Source organism: Stegodyphus dumicola, chromosome 11 (genome assembly GCF_044657685.1).
Source record: "Stegodyphus dumicola isolate Sdum_Otavi_A_Nest chromosome 11, ASM4465768v1".
In the NCBI taxonomy this organism is placed as follows: Eukaryota; Metazoa; Arthropoda; class Arachnida; order Araneae; family Eresidae; genus Stegodyphus; species Stegodyphus dumicola.
In genome coordinates this window covers 145,641,029-145,663,707 of record NC_140778.1, presented here as the reverse complement: position 1 = coordinate 145,663,707, position 22,679 = coordinate 145,641,029, and the positions used below count along the sequence as shown (strand labels likewise).

The window sequence follows — 22,679 nt, the reverse complement described above, 5'->3', positions numbered from 1 at the left end:
ATTTTCGAAACACGTGGAAGCCATTTCTTATCAGATTGATTGTTTCTTTCAATACTGGCATACAATGACATAGAATTTTTACCAGATTGTTCAATTTTATGCCCTAAGACCATTCGCAGTAATTACGTCAATTAGGATGCAATCACACCGCTCACCCGAAGGCGAACACACAGAAAAAGCAAAGTCAAGGGAGTAAGCTGTTTGTACGGACTGAAATAATTCTTGCACTTAAACTTGTATTCCAAATTAAGATTTAACTTGAAATTAATGTAGATAATTACTGAGCGAATTAGATTTTTGTAGCGTAGTTCACGTGAGATGAGATCACTTGGGGTCACGTGATACAAAACGGCAAATCAGGATGTTGTACCATGAAAGCATCGTAAATTCTTAAAATAATGTCTTTTTATAATTTTTTTGTTTTTATTTATTGTCTTTTTACAAAATTTTAAACGATATTAAAATTTTTATGCCTTTCAAAATAAAAATTTCATAGAACTAACATTTGTCAAGATAACATTAGATAGAACTAACATTTGTCAAGATGTGTATCTTGTGTGTTGTCGCCAATAAAGTCTGCTTGGCGAGACTTGTACCGGCGAAACGGAAAAGTGCCATATATTTCTTCTGGATAATCTACAGGGTTTTCAACCGCTGGTACGCGTACCGCAGGTGGTACGTAAGAGAAAAATAGGTGGTACGCAAAGATGCAAAGTATTTTTAACTATTAAATTCAAAAATTAAAATCCCAACATCCTGATTAAGTTTTTTCTCTAACACTCTAAATTTATGCGATCTGAGCTTTGCTCAAGAGTGGTGGTGGTGGTACTTTGTAGTGGTGGTACAAAGGGTTTTCGATTTTTGTTTAGATGTTACGCGTTAGTCAAAAGGTTGAGAACCGCTGATGTACATGTATGTATGTAATAAAACTGCGGCATTATTGTGATAGGACAGCGTTGTTATTGTAATAAGATGAACTTGGTGAGAGTTGGAACAGATTGGATGGGAGAGGACTGCATCATAACTTGAAGACTTTGCTGTGTAGTTAACAAGATAACACACACAACGGTAAATTACACACATAATTTTATTTTTGTGCACATTATGACTGTGGGTGCGCTATGCACCTCCAGGTTTTCTGAAGCTCTCATTTCATAAAAAATTGACTAAATTTAGAAAAGTAAACTCTACGAGGCTAGCGACAATGCAAAGCAACGACACGAAGAAAGAGAAAAGACGGAAGAGACTTGTGAAGCAATTCACCTTTTATACGAATTCCATTTCAGATCACATGGCAGTTTAATGTACAGGATTTTGAGTTCAGATTTCATCGGCATAAGAATTGCAGGGAGAAAAATTTATTGCTGTTTTTTTTTTGGGGGGGAGGGTAATAAAACGGAAGTTAAAAGGCTATTGTTAATTGATTATTTGAAAGGTATATTTTATATTTTACATGTATGTATGTATGCATATTCCTCTCACTGTAGAAAATCAGTGGTACCTACAGCCACTAAATGTTGAACCCGTACAGTCTTCTATTTTAACAATGCGCAGCTCGTAGCCCGAATTTGTTTTTTTATTATTCGTAGCCCGAATTTGTTTTTTTATTTTTTATTATATTTTATACAAATTTAAGGAAATTTTTATTAAAATCTCAATGATTTAAACGCTTTGTGTTGTCAATCGGCAAAATGTAATATATTCATCTTTCGCATTCATTCAGCCAGATTTGATTCTCTCAGCAGTAAATTTTTAATTAGTAACGCGCGTTTTTGCAATTTTGATTTTAATATATACAAGGTGATCACAAAACATTTCCCGATAAATATGAACCCAAGTGACTTATCCGCCCAACCAATCGAAATGAAGTATTGTTATTTGAAGGTATGCGCTCGAGATTCTAATGATTTAGAATAAAAACGCTCTCACAGTTACAGCTACAGGTGACAGTTGGGAGCAGGTCCGGACACCCGGGCGGCTTCTTACAGTTACAGTGAAAAACATCTGGAAATTTTTAAATCGCAACAGCCAGGTTTTTTTTTTTTTTTTTTTTTTTTTTAGTGCGCAAACTGATCAGTTAATTGAGAAACCATGAATGGCGCTGCAACGATAAACGTATGACGAAAATTGCCGTCGTAAAGCATTTGCAAATAAAAGCATTTTTACAAAACCACAGTGACAATTCAAGAAAAATTGAAACAGATGATGTTTAATAAATCAGCTGAATACAAATGTGTTCAATGTTTAATGTTTGTGAATCGCAGCTCGTTAACCCTTTCCGACAAGCTACCTTTTAAAGTTGAAGTTTTGATCAAAAAAAAAAAGTTAGGCAGTCTGATTAGGCCTAGTAGACAAGTAAAATTTTGTGAAGATAGCACTTATCGTTTAATTCTGCGAGTGTGCCCAAAGTGAGCGCACTGATTGAATAGCTTCGAAAAGAGTGTTGAAACGAGCATTGTTGTCAATGAACTGAACGATGAGATGCGGAGAAACAAAGAATACAGACTCTCAGTTGCTCTAGATGATCGGTGAGCCCGGTCTGGGCACGCCTAGGGTTCGTCTTTTGATTTTAGGCAAGATTTCAAGGTAAAAATTTAAAACTAATATAGAATAAGGTGATTAGCATACAGCCAAAAAAAAACATAGCAATTTCTTTCAAACAATTCAATTTATACCCTAAAAAAATCTGGAAGATTTCTTTGCAAAATGAGGGTATTAAAAAACTAAACATGGCTAAAATATATGAACTGGTTTGTGTTGAGCTGCCATCTACTGTAAATAAAGAAGTTTCAGAGTAACCTATAAATCCTTTTTCATTCAGTTTTTCTGTGCGTACAGAAGGAAATTTTTAGGTGTTTCCAGAGCGGACACACTGTGCCGCAAAGGGCTAAAGACGCATACTTAACTTTTTGCTCAAAGTTTTATCGCTCAAGGTTTGCTGAAGGTTCGTTGTACAGCCACATCATTTCTTAAGAATGCTTCTAGTTACTCAAAATCGTGAATTCTTCTTATTTGTTGAAATTAGATTACGAAGCAGAAAATTGTTCTTTGTTACAGTCATGAACTTTGGGAAAGCCTCCTTAAGCAAAGTATGAAAAGCCGGCATTGTCTATGATGCCAGACGTTTTTGAGCAAAGTATGAAAAGCCGGCATTGTCTATGATGCCGGACGTTTTAAAGCAAAGCATGAAAAGCAGGGACTGTCTATAATCCGGCATAAAATCATTCCGGATTATGGGTGTCCGAATTAACGACTTTTGACTGGATTTATTTTTACTCAAAAGCAATTGGCAATAATTTATAAAATCGTCTGCAGTATTTCTCTCCAGTTTGTTTTGGAATTTTTGTGTTTTTTAGCTCTGTGCAGCCATGAATGCTAAACGAAAAGAATCTTTGCCTGAAATTCGAAAATTAGTTATCAATTTGCATATTGAACGTGGAAAATCTATTAGAGAAACTGCTGAAACAGTTAACTTGAGTCATTCAACAGTTTTCAATATCATTAAACGATATAAAAAGAATCATATGATTCAGGATAAAGGAAGACCTGGCCGACCATCAAAGCTATCCAATGGAATAAAGCGAATTATCGTTCGAAATATTAAAAAAAAATCCAAGAATGAGTTGTTGCTGATTTACAAGCATTATATGGAGTAATTGTTAATTCTGAGACTATTAGAACAGTAATTCGATCTGCTGGATATCACGGTAGAGCAGCCAGGAAAAAATTCTTCGTAAGTGAAAAGAATAGAAAACTCAGACTGGCTTTCGCAAAATCCAACATAAATAAGAATTCTGATTACTAGAACGAAGTTATATTTGCTGATGAGAGTAAATTTAATATATTTGGTTCTGTAAATTTAATATACGCTTCAACAGCTTTACCTTAAGACGCATTACGAAACAATTTTGAATCATGAAAATTCTTGCTTCTTGGTAAAACCTCAACACACTATAGCACCAAACAAAGGTTTATAAAACTAACAACCGTAAGTGAAATTTCAAGTGATGTACTACTTGTAACGGTATAGGTAAGCCACCTGTTGAAATGATTGCCATTTATATCCTCTTTAGAATTTTCTGAAGCTTTTAAAATCTGCGTTACGTGACTTTTCGATCATTCTGTGCGTGCCCTGTCCAGTGATAAATACTACAAATGTATTAAGCCTGTCTTTGACTTAAATCTACTATGTATCAAAAAAATAAAAATATCATATAGGTTTGGTTTATGTAATTACAGTAAAGCCTCGAGGGCTATCTGCCTGAGTAAAGGGATGCCTTCGTGGAGAACTTTCTAAGGGAAAACTGGCTCGTGTACATGTTGCACATGTGAAAACCACGAAATCGCCCACGCAGTCAGCCTGTTTGCGAGATTCGAGCTTCAGACCGAACTATCAGCGTTCAACGACATTACCGGTCGGCCGCTGATAGGGTGATGTGATATGATATGAGGGACGCAGCCCGACCTCCTGGCAAACTTTACGTCGCCCTATGGCCTTTTTGCGGGTTACGCCAGAGCAAGCCAGAAACAGCACCTTCAACAGACGTAAAGAACATAACTAAGAAATAGAATTCAGATTAAAATCCCTACTGCAATCTTATTATGGTTCATCTTCTCCATCATTTTCCTGGCAAAATTTCTCAGTCTTTTAAAATCATTTAAAATATCATATACATTAAAAACATCAGTTTTCTTAAACTCGTTCCTGATATCAGTAAAATATTTACATGTTTCCACATAATGCTCTGCAGTGCCCTGTTCTTTACAGATATCACAGGGGTCAGACTCTTGTAATTTAAACCTTTTAAAATAGAAAGGAAAACGGCCATGACCTGTAATGATTTGGTTAACGTCAATGTCTGAATAACATAAACCTTTTTTAAATTTAACAAATTTCACATAACCTTTATTTTTATTTCACATTATTTTTATTTTATATTTCACATAACCTTTATTTATGACCTGTAATGATTTGGTTAACGTCAATGTCTGAATAACATAAACCTTTTTTAAATTTAACAAATTTCACATAACCTTTATTTTTATTTCACATTATTTTTATTTATATTTCACATAACCTTTATTTATGACCTGTAATGATTTGGTTAACGTCAATGTCTGAATAACATAAACCTTTTTTAAATTTAACAAATTTCACATAACCTTTATTTTTATTTCACATTAGTTTTATTTTATATTTCACATAACCTTTATTTATGACCTGTAATGATTTGGTTAACGTCAATGTCTGAATAACATAAACCTTTTTTTAATTTAACAAATTTCACATAACCTTTATTTTTATCCCACCTTTCCCACTTCTCCCTCCATTTATCATAAATATAATTTTCCATAATAGTCACAGCTTTCTTTGTTGATGCCTGTACATCAATATCACGAGCATTAACATCAGTAATTGCCTCCTTGGCCAGTGCGTCCGCCCTCTCATTTCAAAAATGTCCAACGTGTGCCTTCACCCAATTAAACATAGTATTTTTATCTTCTCTCAAGTCTTTATATAATTCTCTAATATCTACTATTAAAGGGTTGTCTTGATCAGGTGAGAGAGCTTGAAGAACTGTCAGACTGTCAGAATAAATATGTATATGATATCTCCCATTAAGAGTCTTCTTATTCCATTTCAGTGAATAAAAAATAGCCATAGCTTCCGCTTAATAAACTTAGTTATAAATATTGATTTTAAATTTACTATTCTCAATCTCTGTTCCATAAAAATATATAACAGATGCGAAAGCAATGGCGTCTCCCAGACCTGACCCGTCTCAATTTCTCCTATTTTTGGAGCATCCAAATAATACGGAATAAAAATTCTTTCAGTAGGGTAAATCAAATTTTTCAAAAGCACGCCGTGTTACAATAGAATCTCCATATAATTTAAAATGTGTTATTTAGTTCGTAAAAAAACAATGTTTTTGTAATTAATTTTATAAAAAGAGTTTCCCATCTTTCACGGAACGCGAACAAAAGTGTTTCTTTCTTTAATACACTGTATAATATTTATTGAAATAAAAAAACTAATATGCAAAGAAATATAATTCTCTGATTAGTTTTTCGAAAATATCTGCGTTTTGGCTATAGAAAAAAAGGCTGCCAAATCAACAAAATTTACATCCAGACATTTTGACTATTCACAGATAATCGGGGTAACCTGGAATATTGTTGCACTCTAGTTTTAATGAAATAATTTAAACATTTTTGATACAGTGAACTGTTTAAGCAAGTGTATTGCTTAATCAATCCATTTCAATAAAATTGTGTGTATTATAGCTAATTTTAACTGTGAGATCGAGAAGATCAAGTAAATCTTATACATCCAGCTCGCCAAGAAACGCAAAGGCAATTCATCGGATACCTGTTTTAAAGACTGGCATCTCTTTATTTTAGGTTCACAGACCATTTGTTGCTAGAATAGTTCAATCATCTGCGATAAAGCAACAATGGCAGAGAATGAATGTAACCATAATCACTAGAGAGAATGCGTGATGCCATAGAAAAGAACAAATATAAAAACAAAACATCACTGCGCTATATATAACTTGTATAATAGATGGAATACAACAAAGACAAAATATTATTTAGAACAGCTGTTCTCAACCTTTTGACTAACGCGAACCATATAAATTAAAATGAAAAATTTTAGTACCACCACAACATTTTACAATGATTATTTTTTCAATTTCTCGGTAAAAATATTTAAAAAAATATATTTTGCCATTTGCACAACCTGTTGGCTATTTATATTAAATATGCACATATAAGAAATATTAGATAAAAATATGTTTACCATTTCCATTATCAAATTTTAAGTTATAAAATTTTGATTAAAAAATTTATTGAGAAACGTTTCGGGCTCACCACCACATCCCACGTGACCAGTCTCCTGCGTTGCTTGTTATAAATTGATAGTTTGCGCCGTTAGGTGGCGCTCCGAACGTCTTGTCTCTGTTGATATTCTGTAACTTAACTTTAGTTTGATGGAAAAACGAAGGTGTTAAGCCTAATAATACTGAAGGCGTGTGCCTAATAATAATGCTTGTAAACCAGTGTATTATATTGTAAATAAAATGTGTGTGTATTAATACCGAAGCGAATTATCACTTACCTCTGGAATTAATGCTTTCTGATGGTAACTGGAAGTAGTTACTACATTGCTTTCAAACATCGAACTAAGGGCTTCTTGTATCACCTCTTCAATTCTACCTCGTATGGAGAACTCCCATTCTCGGACTTCATCATATGTCAGGCCCAGTCGGGATTCTCTGAGGATACTGGCAAGAGCAGGAACAAATCACCGTGCTGAATGCCAGGAAAGTATCAAAGTTATTGTGAAATGTGGGCCTGTTTAAGTTTAATTTCTTTTTATTTGGTCATATTTCACTTAGCTTTAACCGTAAATTAGGATCCACATTGAATTTCGTTCTCTATTTATTTTTCAAATATAACATATTGTTACGTTATTTTCTTCCTTCACGTTCGTACGGGGTTCGTAGATTTGGAGTGAATAAAGACGACACTTGATGAAGTATCGAAACACACTTTATTTAGCAAATAGTAATCAGGACAGCTCCAAAATCACGTTTTACAGTTGTCGGAGTACTACTATAAACAAGCTGACATAATCAGCGACACAGCCTTCACACTATCAGGCTATAACGATCGAGACAGCTTCACTGCAGAGCACCAGAGTACAGCTCCCGACTCTGCTCGGTCGTTCTCGGAACTCCACTTACTCTTGAGACTCTCCACGCTATAACTCGCGATGCACTCGACGATACACAAGAGCTCTCTACTCAGCACACTCTAAGACAAAACGACGATGCACTAACTCGCGATACACTAAAAGACTCTCTCGATGCACTCGACGACGAACTCGGCGCTAGACTTCGAAACACTCGCTCAATGATTGACTAGCTCAATGACTATCAACTCGCTAGGCGAGGCACTAATGACTGCGGACCAGCAGGATTTATATAGCTTTCGGCTTGTTTTCGAGAACGTTCTAGGCTAAACTGGTAAGAATTCGTTCCAGAGGGTTCCCCATCCGTCCATTTCATGTCGTTAATTTTGACGCCAAATGGGCGATTTCTCTCCAAATGTGGCAAACTGCCTTCCCTTGATATTTTATGGCAACCCTAAACCTGTTTTGCGGGGAAGCTATCTTACTGTGCCTGGACATTTCGTAACAATATAATAAAATCCTTGTTCACACAAATAGATGTGAGAAAACGGAATAAAAATTTAATAGCTTTAGCTGGCGTTGTGGAGTATCGTAATGTTCTAACCGCATAGAATGCATATTACTTAATGGCTTCTAGAAAATGAGGTACCGTGGTTTGCAATAGCTCACATATCTTCATTCAAATAATGTTCCATCATAGAACACAAGGCATGATAAGGGATCCTATGAGGAGGATGTTTCAAATCTCTCACTAAACATTGAGGGTGACTCGAACTTGAATTTCGTCAATCTGTTCAGTAGAAAAGGAGCTACAGAACTGCCCCCCCCCATTTTTTTCCCACAGTAACATCGGCCCAAGGCGATTGACTTCCGGAGTACCTTTGCAACTTAATGCAATTACCTCCACAACTTCGATAAGAAAACTGAAGTAATTAAGAAAGAGCATTGGCTAAAGGAAAATGGACGAAACCGTTAAGGGTTTACTGAGAGAGAAGTGAATAAGAAGTCCACGCTAGGAACGAGAAATTCTTTCTGCTTTCAACTTGTTATCCAAGATTGAAAGAGAGAGAGGTGATGATCATGTATGATTGTATGATCGGATGTATCATGTATGATTGTATGATCGGATGTATGTTTGTATATTATGTATGATCGGATGTATGTTTGTATATTATGTATGATCGGATGTATTGGTTTATTAGATTACGGCAAAGCACTCGAGGGCTATCTGCCTTAAGGGAGAGATGCCTTCATGGAGGACTTTTTAAGAGAAACGGGCTCGTATACACGTTACACATGGGGAAAAATACGAAAACACCCATGCAGACAGCCCGTTCGCGAGATTCGAACCTCGGACCGAACTACCGATGTTCAACGTAGCTACCGCTCGGCCGCTGGTGGGCCTGGATGTATCATGGAAAACTAGAATTCGTGAAAGAAAACTGTCTTTAATATTACACTCAAGGAAATGTCCTTAATACGGTATTTGGCTTTTTGGCTTCCATATGCTCATTTTTTTAAATTCTCTGCGATCTTTTCAAAATTAATAAAAAGCATTTGAAAATCATGCGTATTTATATGCACCACGGAAGCATAGATAAATGTCTTGAAAATATTTGTTTATTTTCTCATTTCGTTTATTATAAGTTGGATTTGCGTGCATAAATATTTAATGATATGTACTTGAAGTTATGCAAAACAAAAATTCACTAAATATGTTTAAACATTTTGGAAATATTCACTAAATATTGCAATGAAAACATTTTAGAAATTATATTACTGAATCAAATATTTTACGTACGATTGCAATTATAATGAGAATACTAACACTTCCGTTTATCTTATTTCTGATCATGCAATATATAACTCAAATTATCTTAGGAAAAACTGTTGTCTTCAAGACATTTGAGAAAATACGAATGTTGTTTCAGCATCAGTTGAAGAATGCGAAAAACACCTCTAATCAACTTCTGTTAATTTCATTTATTCTATTCCTACTATTTTACCATTTAATGTTTGAATAAATTTGACAAATGATTTCATACCTGAGATTCATTTTCCATAATCACTTATCAATTTAATTTATCATGCGCATTTTTATCCACGACATAAGTTTATTTACCATGTATTTGAATTTCCGATAATTGTCGAATTTGCAAGATATTTTAATACGCAGATTTTAACTGTAAAAGTATGTTGTTTCAGCATCAATTAAAGAATGTGAAAAACACGTCAAATCACCTTCTGCTAATTTCACTTATTTTATACTACCTACTATTTCACCAGTTAATATTCGATCAATCTGTTTAATGATTTCATTATTGAGATTTATGTTTCAAAATCTTTTATCAGTTTATTCTTCGTATTGTTCTCCACGATATAAGTTTATTTACCATGCATCTGAATTTTCGATAATTGTTACATTTGTATTATATTTGAATACGGAGACTATAATAGGAAAGATATGTTGTCAGAAAAAATGGAACTCTGTACCCAAGGTAGGCTAATGAAATAAACCGGAAAAATTAACTAATGGAATAAAACATTAAATTAGGAATTAACTAATGATATAAAGCGGAAAAATATCTCGTTAACTCCTGTTTAAATCAATTCATTCCTGAACACGGGCTTTACTCCACCTATTATTATGAAAGAAATATCTTCCCCTCAGACAACTGTGTTTTGCAGCGAAAGAGGCACACCGCAGCACTACCTCTTCTCATGGCCATTAACACAGCACATCACAGTGCGCAGTTTACCTCAAGTGAACACTTCATCACCTCAAATGAACTCGAGTTTCGGAAATATGTCATAAATAATTAAAATTTTATGACAAAATCAACATCCAATTTGGCGCATAATAGTAACCGTTCAATAAACGTTCCACCGTTCCATAGTCAAGTCACTTTCGAAACAAGGCCTAGATATTTCTGATCAATAATTGCAACGTAACATTCTTTATTTCAGTCCATATACCCTTCTAAATAGTAACTGAATAAAAATACTTTGAGAAGTTAGCATGGACCCTTTCAAAGATGCTTCACTGGAGCAGTACCGTTGTGGGACACTACCCTGTATCAGAATATGGTTAAATCATGGTGCCTTATATGCTTACTCAAGTTCTATTAAAGTTATATATTTACACGTTTGAACCTACAACTGATTAGTCATGGCAGTCCATATTCAGTGACTTCTTCTACTGGAAGCACGTACTATGTTTTGTAATGGCGTATGAGGAAACATTCTCTATGAAACCATAGGTAGAAGTATGATAAAATTTTGGGGGAACCAAAATGAAATATTTCAAGTACACATGCACATGGTGATGAGACACTTAGCCGTATTTTAAGAATTCAGTGGTTCAGGCATTCAAAGATTGAAACATACAAATGATTGACAAAACACTTTCTGGTAGAACCTTCACTGTGATTTATATTGCCAACCATGGGCAGAGAGAGCAAAACTCCGGAGACGAACTCCTGCCCTGGATATGATTTTTCAGGAAAAATTGTCCGATCGCCAGGAGATCATCCAAGCCGTCTCCTCCGGGTTTTACACATACTGGATGGAAAGGTAACGCTCAGACAATAAAAAGTAAAGTCACCTTTGCAACCAGGCACCACTGCAGTCACAACAATTAAATTCTATATGATGTTCTATCCGATACGCCAGTCTCCTAGCAGAGGACCAATGGAGCCAATCCCCCAAGGAAAGCCTCATCTAACCATGTTGCGACCCCACAGCCAAACGCTGCATAAGCCAGTACCATTACGGTTCCTGCCAAGCCTGAACCATCCCTCGAATGAACAGAAGTACTGGTCCTGGGAAGGCTGATTGTATACCATGGAGTTGAAACTGCCTGTGCGCAGATACTAGCCAGTTCTTCCCAGGAATTCTCCTGAGTCAAACCCTGGAAAGTACCATGGCCAGACAACTCTTGGAGTGAGACAGCTTCCGTCCTAAGGTACATTGCCAACCGGAATTAGTGCCGTCCAGCCCAATGACGAAATCTACCATGTTGCGACCCCACAGAGCAAGGGCAGACAAAGCAGTACCAGTACGGTCCCTGCCGAGCCTTACTCTGTCCCTAGAGCCCTAAACTGCGGCTTTTATGGAATGGTGACTATGGAAACACACTGATGACTAGTTTGGGCAGAGACAGAAAGAAGCAAGGGATTTGCTGAAGAGGGCATACTTGCTCTTTCCTTCAAGACATTTTGCCGCTGTAGTATCGGTATCACTGTCCGAATTCGATGTGGCAGCCATAAAATACCATTCATATAGCCTAGTAATTTCTAGAAGAATCCTTCTCATAACTAAAAACGTAACTGCACAGGAAAGATTCTTTCCAGATGATAAAGTAAATGCCGCGCAGCTGCACCGAAATGGATGTGACAAGGCAATGTATATAGTAATTCGTGTATCTCACTACTTAAAAGTCTGAAGAAATTGATTCAGCATTGGGGATACTAATAATTCGACACTCTGCTTTGAAAATAAAATTTTAAAAAGGGATATGATCTTATGTAAAAATCTTAAGTCTTAATACAAGTCTTGCAGTTTACAACATGTACTCCTATTTACTTAATCCGATTAAATCAGTAAGTCTTCGTACAATAGTCATAAACAATATGCATAAATGTATATACAAAGTTAATAAATATATGTACAAAAGTTAATTGCATTACAACAAATTACTCACTTCTCAACTCACTGCTCAAACTTCCCGGCTTGCTAGCCTAACAACGCATTCACAATTTTTAATTGCTTTCCCAAAGAGATCTGCTTACCTTGGTGTTCACATTATAAAAATTGTTTAAACATATTTAAAAAGCTAAAAATAATGAATAATTTAAATGATCATCTAACACAGAGCAAATTTTTGCTCTGTTGACTAATATAATGAGATTCATCTCTAATCATAATAAAATGAAAGCAAGTTCAGAAATGTGATAGTAGTAAAGAAACATTGAACGGTCTAAAGTCAACAATCACACAGAAAAATTATTTACATTATGCTTAATTGAAGAGGAGAGAAGGATCTTTCAATTAATAAAAGTGGAAGCTGTTGCTGATTAAAAGACGTCTCCAGACGGATAAATTCTAAATCCTTATTAGTAGCGCTGGAATATCTTGCGTTAACAGCAGTTTCAGAAAATAGGCCAGAAAGAGACTAACTTCAAAAGTAATTAAGTACATTTTGCTGGAAGAAAACACTCACAGACGAAGAGAGGAAAAGAGAAAGAAAGGAGCAATCTCTCTTATATAACGGATATAAAGTTCCTTAAAGTGAATAGATTATCAGTTCCCAAATGAATAATTACGTTCTATCTTACTTCCTCCTTTCGTTAAAATCATGAAGTATCGCTTTGAAATGACTAATTTGTGCTACTATTTACTCGGAGTTGGTTCAGAGATGCAGCACAATTGTTTAATAATAAGAACCTTTTCATCTACACTTACAGTAATTCAGTGTATAAACATCACATATAAAAGTTAGTATACAAAAGATTATCATTGTCGTTATCACAGTTACGCATGCCAAGAGAAATTAGATAAAACTAAACATTCTGAGAATGATAGAGGCAACCTATTTTTAACAATCTTGTACTTATTTCTGCTGGTTTATTATAACACTTGAGTTCAAGTTCTGTAAGGAAGAGTAAGGTATAGGCATCAGAGAATTAACTCATATTTGTCTTGCAACTTGAATTATCATTTCATTCGATAAAATATAAACAAAGTGCTCTACCTATCTTAACAATATTTCATTGTAAAGTGCACATTGTTTCATAATAGCAGTTTATTTATATTTTTTTCGCATAGATTTTTTCCCCGAAGTCAATATTTATATTAATTGCTGCAAGAATCCAAAATAGCTTTATACGCGGTTAATATTTCCTAAGGAAAGGAGAAATCTAGTACACTTAGGTAAACTCTGCAACATAAAATTAAAGAAATTTCTTGAAAGTTAGAGTTTCCTCTGAATTTTAATTTTCAGTCACCTTTAGAGAGAAATTTATTTTCTCAATATTTCTTGACTTTAGATGAGAAAAGTAATTGAAAGCAAACATCGAATAACGTGTGGTAAATAGCTGATTTTCTTCTAAAAACGTGTTCTTTTAAAACTTGAACTTTTAAAACTTTTTCTTACTGCTTTTATAATTTCTAAAGAAATACAACAAGAGAAACTTTAAAATTAAGGATTTTCATAATAAAAAGAGCAATTTCGTGGGCTTTTAGTTTATATATTCTCCGTATCTCTCTCTATATATATGTATTTACATATATTAATAGAATATCTTATTTCTTTATCGCCGCACAAACTAGACAGTGGTTACTGACTGACTGTTAAACAATAAGGCCGGGGTTACAGTCCCGGAGAAGGCATGGAAGTTTCTAAATGTATAGCGTCTTTGCGGCATGGGGACACTTTAAATATATGGCGAGCCGAAAGTCCTTTCGTGTGGGATGGCGTTAGGGAAAGAGGGATGGGAGACCTTCGGACCCACCCACCCTATGTATGGAGGTAGGAAGTTACATGGAGTGGGCCTAAACCGGTTTCCCCACACCCTGCTTTGAAGCACTGGCGATCCCTTCTTTGGTGACCTACACATTGGGTAATTTACCATTGAGTTCAATGGGTTTTGACACGATCGGATGTAAATATTTTGTAATTACGTCGTAAATATGCATATAAATGTGTATATTTTCTTTTTCTACAATACTTCAGAGTCCTAAGTATATGAAAATAATACATTTTTAAACAACATTTCATTCTGAACGGAACTAAATGCTATACCTTTCACTGAACAGTTTGCTCAAAATGGTTTAATTTGAAATATTTTTCCAATTTCATTAGAAAGCTTCGTTATTAGGTTTCGTTAATTACATTAGAATAAAAATTTAAGGTAATTCAATTTAATTCGGTTAAGGATTACAAATAAAAGTTTATTGTATTATTAAAATTATGCATTATTTCTTTTCTATTTATAGAGCTTCTTCCTAAAATACTTTCTCATATATGACATGATTTTTTAGCTTCTGAGGCATCTTTTAAATCGAAAACTATAAGTCAGTTTATAATTAATGCTCTATTCGGTCCATTTCAAATTAGAGCACCTTTTCATTTAATCGCGAAATACTTTAAATAGTACTTAACTTTCTCTGAATATTTCTGAAAGGGATTAAAATAAGGATTTTTTTTAACTATTATTTAAAACTTGTAACTGATTTATTATAAAATGTAAGGGGAATAATTCTTTTAATTATTACATTTTTTTAACCTTAATTCCAACAATACATATTCCCAAACTCTTCTTTATTACTCTCTTAAGTATGCATCTCATAGAAATTGCTTTACAGTACCTTTTAACAGATCGCTTTCCAGTACGAACAATTCTTGCTTAAATAGTTTTATAACGTATTTGTCAACAGGATGTCAATTTATGTTTACAATTCAATGTTAAGGTTATTATATATTTAGATAATATTTATAATCATTATAAATTTAGATTTCTTCACAGTAACTTTCACAGTTATTTATGAATGAGTAAATGTTTCATTTCAAATACATTTATAAATAATTTAATAAATATTTACATATTTTGTCAAAGGCAGATACATGCTTTTTGCAAGCACATGCATAAATACCCATACATATTTCATATTTTTCATTTCCGGCATGTGGAAATCTTTAATTTCTGTGCATTCACTATATTTTTCGAGTAAAGGAATTTACACTAACTTTAAAAAGTGCATGTTACAATAATATGTGTATGTGAAAGAAATGTATTTTATTCAAAACATTTTGCCGTTGAGGCATTTTTCATTCTTTAAGCTTAATTCTTTAAGCTAAATAATTTTCATTCTTTAAGCTACGCTGAGGCATTTTTCATTCTTTAAGCATAACGTTTTTGCTAAAATCTATATTTTTGTAGTTCAACAGCTTAGAATTTTATAAAACAAATTCATAATCAAAATCGCTGTCGTTAGTTATCAAAAAATAACCAAGATGTGATTTTTGCGTAAATATCGCTAAACTATACAAATTGCTATTATCCCTCATACTAGGAATGTTTATTTTATGCGGAAGTGTCCCGTTTTTTGATTTGTATGGAACTATCGTGTGTCGAAATACTATCAGAGAGCTGTCAAGCGAGCTTCTGAATGTAAACAAAAAACACCCCGTCTGGCTTTCGGAGCAGTCCTTCATTTCTAATGCAGGTTTGGCCACTCCTTCCTTTCTTACCTCCATGATCCTGTGTTGCTGTCTCTCAAAATTGGAGTTTGGCCACTCCTTCCTTTCTTACCTCCATGATCCTGTGTTGCTGTCTCTCAAAATTGGAGTTTGGCCACTCCTTCTTTTCTTACCTCCATGATCCGTGTTGCTGTCTCAAAATTAGAGTTTGGCCACTCCTTACTTTCTTACCTCCATGATCCTGTGTTGCTGTCTCTCAAAATTGGAGTTTGGCCACTCCTTCCTTTCTTACCTCCATGATCCTGTGTTGCTGTCTCTCAAAATTGGAGTGGAACTAGGCACAATCGCACTATCACCTATATGGCAACCAAAGCTCTTTCCAAAGACAAGCGTAATATTGTACTGCTTCCCACTATGAATTACAAGGTTTTTTTTTTTTGTGTGATGAGGTTAGATATGTGAGAAAATTTGTCACACCAACAAATTTTCTGTATTGAATTTTATTGTCAAAATAAATTCTTCTTCTGAGCAATGCACACACCTTCAATACTAAACTTTAGATGGGCATATGTTATTAGGAAGTTATGCAAATGATTCCAATTTCAGCCCTGTTAAACGCCTCATTTAGAGCGTGCGCGATATGAGAACGTTTTCGTACAGACAGCCATTTTAACTTTTGGGGAGGGAGGGGGATAAAATCGATTTTGCATAAAAATGCTTTTGAAATCAATCTGATTCAGATGTAGAGAAGTACCACATAAAACGAAAACCGGTCAATGAAATATATGTGTTACCTATCATTTTCGTGGAAACTATAATTATAATTTCCTTGAAACTATAATTACTCGGTTTCAAAATTCGGATCAGAGAAAGAGCTTATAGCTAACACAGAAGGCATTTCAGACTTACAATGCTCAGAAGGATTGTGCCATGAAAGATAAAACTCAGATCCTTGACACCGCTTGGAGATAACTGCTAGAAGCTGGAACTAGGTCTCAAAATCATTAAAGATGTTCGACTTATTTCCCAACATTAGTACAGCCAGCTGGATATTGCTATAGTCTGTCATCTTGGAAATGTTTGAGTTACGGAATACTGCCTTTAGCGATTAATCCCCACGTCTCTCTCAATGCTACATCTTGCAATGCTCTCAATGCTATATCTTCTATATCTTGCAATGCTCTAGCTTTCAATGCTCTCCATGCTATATCTCTCAATGCTATATTTTGCAAGGCAGTGTAATGGCTTTGTAGTGCGTCAACGACGCCCTGTAGAGGATTGAAAGCTGTCCAAGTGCCATTACCCCAACAATCTTCTCTACAAAATTTCCTATAATATATTTTGCTCGATAATTTAGCAAACTTCCACGATATCAAGGTTCTCAGGTGTAAGATCAAAAAACTGTATCTGGTACATGGTATGAAGACAGCTATAGCCTTCTCACTATAAGGCTGAACTACATGATTTGTTAAGTTTACAGTGTAGAATCTTCCGACTCTAACATAAAAACCTACCATAAAACTTTTAATCATTTGCATGCCTTCTTAAACGATACACGCAGGTAAGGTTTCTTATCTGTAACTCAGTTTAAAATGCGTACACCTACTAAATATGTTGTTATTAATAAACCTTTCTACAACAGAATGTATTTATGAAAGATTAATACTATATGTTGATGCGTAATTTCTTTCTTTTTCAGGTTCCAGAAAAACAGCCCTCTTTAGTGGATATATCATCCTCATATTAGCTGGAGTATGCACAAACCTTCTAGTCTCTCTGGTCATTATCGGAAATTCGCGCTTGCGAGTGGCTCGCAATTTACTTATAGTAAACTTGAGCTTCTCGGATCTTATGCTGTGCTTATTTTGCATGCCATTTACACTGGTAGAACTGTTGAATCGTACTTGGAACCTCGGGTCTTTCTTGTGCAGAGGAGTGCCTTTTGTTCAAGGCATTACTATCTTTGTCTCCTCTGCTACTGTTTCAGCTATTGCTATAGACCGCCAACACGTAATTGTAAATTTCAGTGGTGATAGAAAAAAGATAGACAAGGGTAGAAGCAACATGCTGCTGTATACATCGATCCTGTGGTGCTTCTCGGTGCTTCTGTCACTTCCTATTATCTTCTCGAAAACTGTAACAACCGTCTCTTTGGCTGGTATGGTGCTGTACGAGAAATGCATTGAACAATGGCCATCCAGTCACGCCAAGGCAATGTACACCATCCTCATTCTTGTAGCCCAGTTCTTCATTCCCAGCATTGTACTGACTGTGACTCATCTCAGAATTAAAACTTATTTGAACAGGAGTGTTCGAAAACATGATGCCAGAAGCTCACCCAGGACATCAGAGCGTTTAAAGAAAGAACTCAAAAGAAACAACAGAGCGACCGTGGTTCTTTCTTTCATATCAGTTGTCTTCGCCTGTAGCTGGCTTCCGTGGAATGCTTTCAATCTCATGGCAGATTTTGATTTGCTATCAAACATGCCAGCAAATCATTTCTATTCGGCTTTTGCTATCTGCCACCTCGTAGCCATGTCATCTAGTGTCACAAATCCGATATTGTATGGTTGGTTTAACAGCAATGTTAGGAGAGAATTGCGCCGAATTAGAATTGTCGCCACTCGTCACGTGTTTGGACCCAAGCCAATGAAAAGCGAGCGTTCTAATGGTACCATGCTTTGTGAAAATACTTACATACGTTCTTCTGGAAGAAGAGATATACAAGAAAGTCACCTGTAGATAATTAATTGTAAATGATGAAATAACTTAGTATACAACCACGGAAGGAGAATTTAAAAGAACATCTTAGCTCTCTGCCAGTTCATGGAACCAACTGCTCTTTGCGCATTTTCGGACATTTTATAAAACTTAGTTTTATTCACATACATAAAAAGCTTCACATCAATAAACTTTCTATCGAGCACCAACACCAAAACAATGTAAATCCTTAAAGAAGTATTCGTATTCTTTCAAATATTCCTAACGCTGTACATTTGCATTTATAAAAACATATTTATATGAACTTCTGAAATAATCCATAAAACATTATTCTTTCAAAATAACTTGTTTTACATTTATTCAGACAATGTTCAGTGTTAGTTCGCAATATAACTCTAGTTACTCTAACTGCGATAAGTGTATATTGTCGGTAATTCTATTTTTCGAATAAAACATTCCTTAATCCCGTCAGAACTTGTCGTAATCTGATAGTGTTTTGTGTATTAAAAATCTGAAACTACAAATTAGGAGTTGCTAATATTAGCACTGGCAAAAATATAAATATCCTTAGTTACGAATTTTTGCAGTAAAAATAATCGCTTTATTTAGGAGTGCATTTACATGTCAACAGTTTTTGTTTCAGCAGTTGAAAATTAATTAGTGTACGAAAAGAACCATAATGCCGATGAGATAGTGTACGAAAGAACCATAATGCCGATGAGAAGTGTATATTTTCGGTAATTCTATCAGGACTTGTGTTTCTCTTGATTTGCTTTGGAAACATGATGTATACTGAATAGGAACAGGGTGCTTACTCAAGCTATGTTCGAGATTTGTGTGTAACAGACGACACAAGGAGGAAGGGTATACGAAACCCTTTATTTTCTATACTTTTACAAGTACTCCCGGACTTAGGGATACAAAGACCAACCACTTGTGGTCTGAACGTAAGAATATAAAACTACTAACTAAATCTCTAACTAAAAACTAACTTTTAATTAGTATACAAATGTCTAGCACTAAGACTGGCCTTTATTTAAAAGGGTACGTATGTAGTACGCCGAGCTGCCGAAATCACAATACGTTTACAAATATCAACAGGGCTAAACCTCTGGCCTTAAAGGCAACCAGCAACCGAGTGAAAACTCGTAAAACTGCACTGGCAGGTGGCTTGCTTCCTAAAACTCCTTCTCTCTCTCTAACTCTTGGAAAAAAGCCACAACTTAAATACTTGAGCGTTAGCAATATAATTAGCATAAACAAGTTAAAGCATTTAATTCTGGCCGGAAGTAGAAAATAAGATGTGATAGTACAGTATTAAAATCAAATAAACATTAGTAAAACTTAAGATCCTTACAATTATATTTTTCAAATAAAAATTCCTTAATTCTTTCAGAACTTATCGTAATCTGATAGTGTTTTGTTGCTCTCAACTGCCTATAAATTCTTTATTTGGCACAAAAGATATCAAAGTTTTCTTAAAACATTAAATCTAAACTTATTCTAGCAATTCAAAATAGCAAATTTTTGGTGTTTTAGGAAAACTGAATTTTTTGTCTTCAACGTACATTTTTTTAGTTATCTTTTGTCGAAATTTTCAAATGGTCTCTGTATTTAAGCTTCGACACGTCATCACATAAACATTAGGATATTACGTTTCAAAAGAAACTGGGTAGTAAGAAGAATTGCCCTATTGATCACTTCCGACTTATTTTAAATACTATCTTAAAAGCTACTATTTTAAAATAGTTCTCTGCATTCAATTTCTGATTTATGAACACCGAATTTATAATCAAGTAATACAGTATCCTCACCGAACTTCAGCATTGCTGTCACTTTGATCCGGTATGGACATGTCTCCACTGAGTACAACAGGACTTAGTGATTCGGCAAGTTGTAGTTTCTCAGCAAATTTGATACATTTAGCATATTTCTTGAAATTTAAAAGATCTCCAGATACTTATTTTAAAAGTACACCTCACTATATAAGATGGTATGAGGAAATTATTTCTTCGAAGAATAAAAGTTGAGGATTCTTTAAGATAGGCGTTCAGTCTCGAAGAATAAGAATTTAACTAATTTCTACTTAGTTTGGTACACATTCATTCGACATGAATAGAAACAAAATTCCACTTTATATGTCGAATATTATCTTCAGTAACATCTGGCTTCGGAGTAAAATTGTCGTTAGGTCCTCAGTCTCGAAGAAGAAGAACTTAACTAATTTCTACTTAGTTTGGTGCACATTCTTTCGATATAAATAGAAACAAAATTCTACTTTATCTGTCGAATCTATTACTTCAGTAACATGTGGCTTCGAAGTAAAGTTGTCGTTAGGCCCTCAGTCTCGAAGAAGAAGAATATAACTAATTTCTACTTAGTTTGGCACACATTCATTCGATATGAATAAAAACAAAATTCCACTTTATATGTCGAATCTATTATTTCAGTAACAGCTAGCTTCGGAGTAAAGTCGTCGTTTTTAACTCAATTGTTGTCATTTAAAAATGAAATAATTCTTTTGCAATGGTTAAATCCTACTGTATAAACTGACACGAAGAAATCATTTTTCTAAAAAATTTAAAAGAATTAGGAATTCATTCAATGTACGTCAAAGCAGAAAATAAGTGTTTCGTTAGGCCTAGTTATTTTTTTAGACTTTTATTAATATTTCCTGTATAAAAAGTTAAAATCTGTAATCCTTGACCTTAAAACTAAGGTTATTTTTACTGATTGTCCAACAAATCTAAGAACTTCTCTAAAACCTCTTTGTCTGGAGACAATTTCTCCAATAAGCCTTTGCAATTAATTTTATAAAGCTATCGGCAACACAAATATTGCAAATCGAAACTCAAACTTTAAGTTCAAAGTGGAAATATGTTCTTATTGCGAGAACAAATTGATATATTTGTATTCAAAACCACATCCTGTCCGAATAAATATGAAACGATGTTTATTAATGGAACACTTGAAAGCAGTGGTCTCAGATTCAAATTGCACGAGGGCAAAATTGCCGTCTGAAAATAGCGGATGGGCTGAAAAAAAAAAAAAAAAAAAAAAAAGATAAACAAAGCGTAATTGTTAGCTAATTTTTAAATCTTTCCACTACATATTTCTGAAAACATACCTATAATAAAGATGAACATGAAGCAAAGAAAAGATGAAGTAAAGAAAGAGTTCAAAGAAGACGTACTTATTTTCTACGTGATATCTCATAGCTGGTATCTGTAAGAAATTTTCGTTGTTGTTTTGAATACCCAATTGGTGATTCAAAACATAAATATTAAAGTTTAAAGTATATATTAAAGATTTCAGTTTGACATTTATTCAAATATCTACGATATACTGAAATAACCACTTAATAACTTACTTAAAACATATCCAAACTTGCCAAGATGGACAAAACTTGAGAGTGAATAATTACAACCTATTCTTTTTATTTTATTAGGTTTTTCTATGATATGTAAAGAAAAAACAAATTTTTATGTAAGCAGTTATAAACTTCTTTGTTTTTTACTACACCTTTCAGCTTCAGTACCAAATGGCCTTGTGAGTTTCACAAAGCTTGTAATCTCAGAGGAAGCTTATTAGGAAGTATCTTCAATAGAAATTGTAGATACTCATCGGCATTATGGTTCTTTTCGTACGCTAATTAATTTTCAACTGCAGAAACAAAAACTGTTCACATGTAAATGCACTCCTAAATAAAGCGATTATTTTTACTGCAAAAATTCGTAACTAAGGATATTTATCTTGTTACCAGTGCTAATAAAAGTTACTCCCACTTTGTAGTTTCAGATTTTTGAATAAGATTTATATCACACTGTAATTTAATTAGCTCTATGTCTAGATTTTACGTTACCTTACGTGTCAGCGTTACTCACATTATTTTCTAATAATGGAAATAATGTAAAATTGTTTTCTATACCACTAAAATCTTTATTTTTTTAATTCTGGAAATTACAAATTTACGAAAAAAATTATAAAAAATCAAAATTTCAAAAAAAAACGATTAAAAATCTAAAAACTTACAACAAAGTTATGTATTCTTAAGTTTTA

General features: G+C 34.2%; 1 protein-coding gene across 2 annotated transcripts in view; it reads left to right on the top strand.

The window, feature by feature from the left end:
* The window catches only part of LOC118205919 (neuropeptide F receptor-like), a 381,524-nt gene extending 362,411 nt beyond the window's left edge, over positions 1–19,113 (top strand). For both annotated transcript variants that reach the window (XM_085826490.1, XM_085826491.1), the window contains exon 3: positions 17,599–19,113. In XM_085826490.1, the coding sequence (XP_085682616.1) occupies positions 17,599–18,641 (1,043 nt within the window). In that variant the 3' untranslated portion in view covers positions 18,642–19,113. The remainder of the gene's footprint in view (positions 1–17,598) is intronic.
* Positions 19,114–22,679: the final 3,566 nt, after the last annotated feature.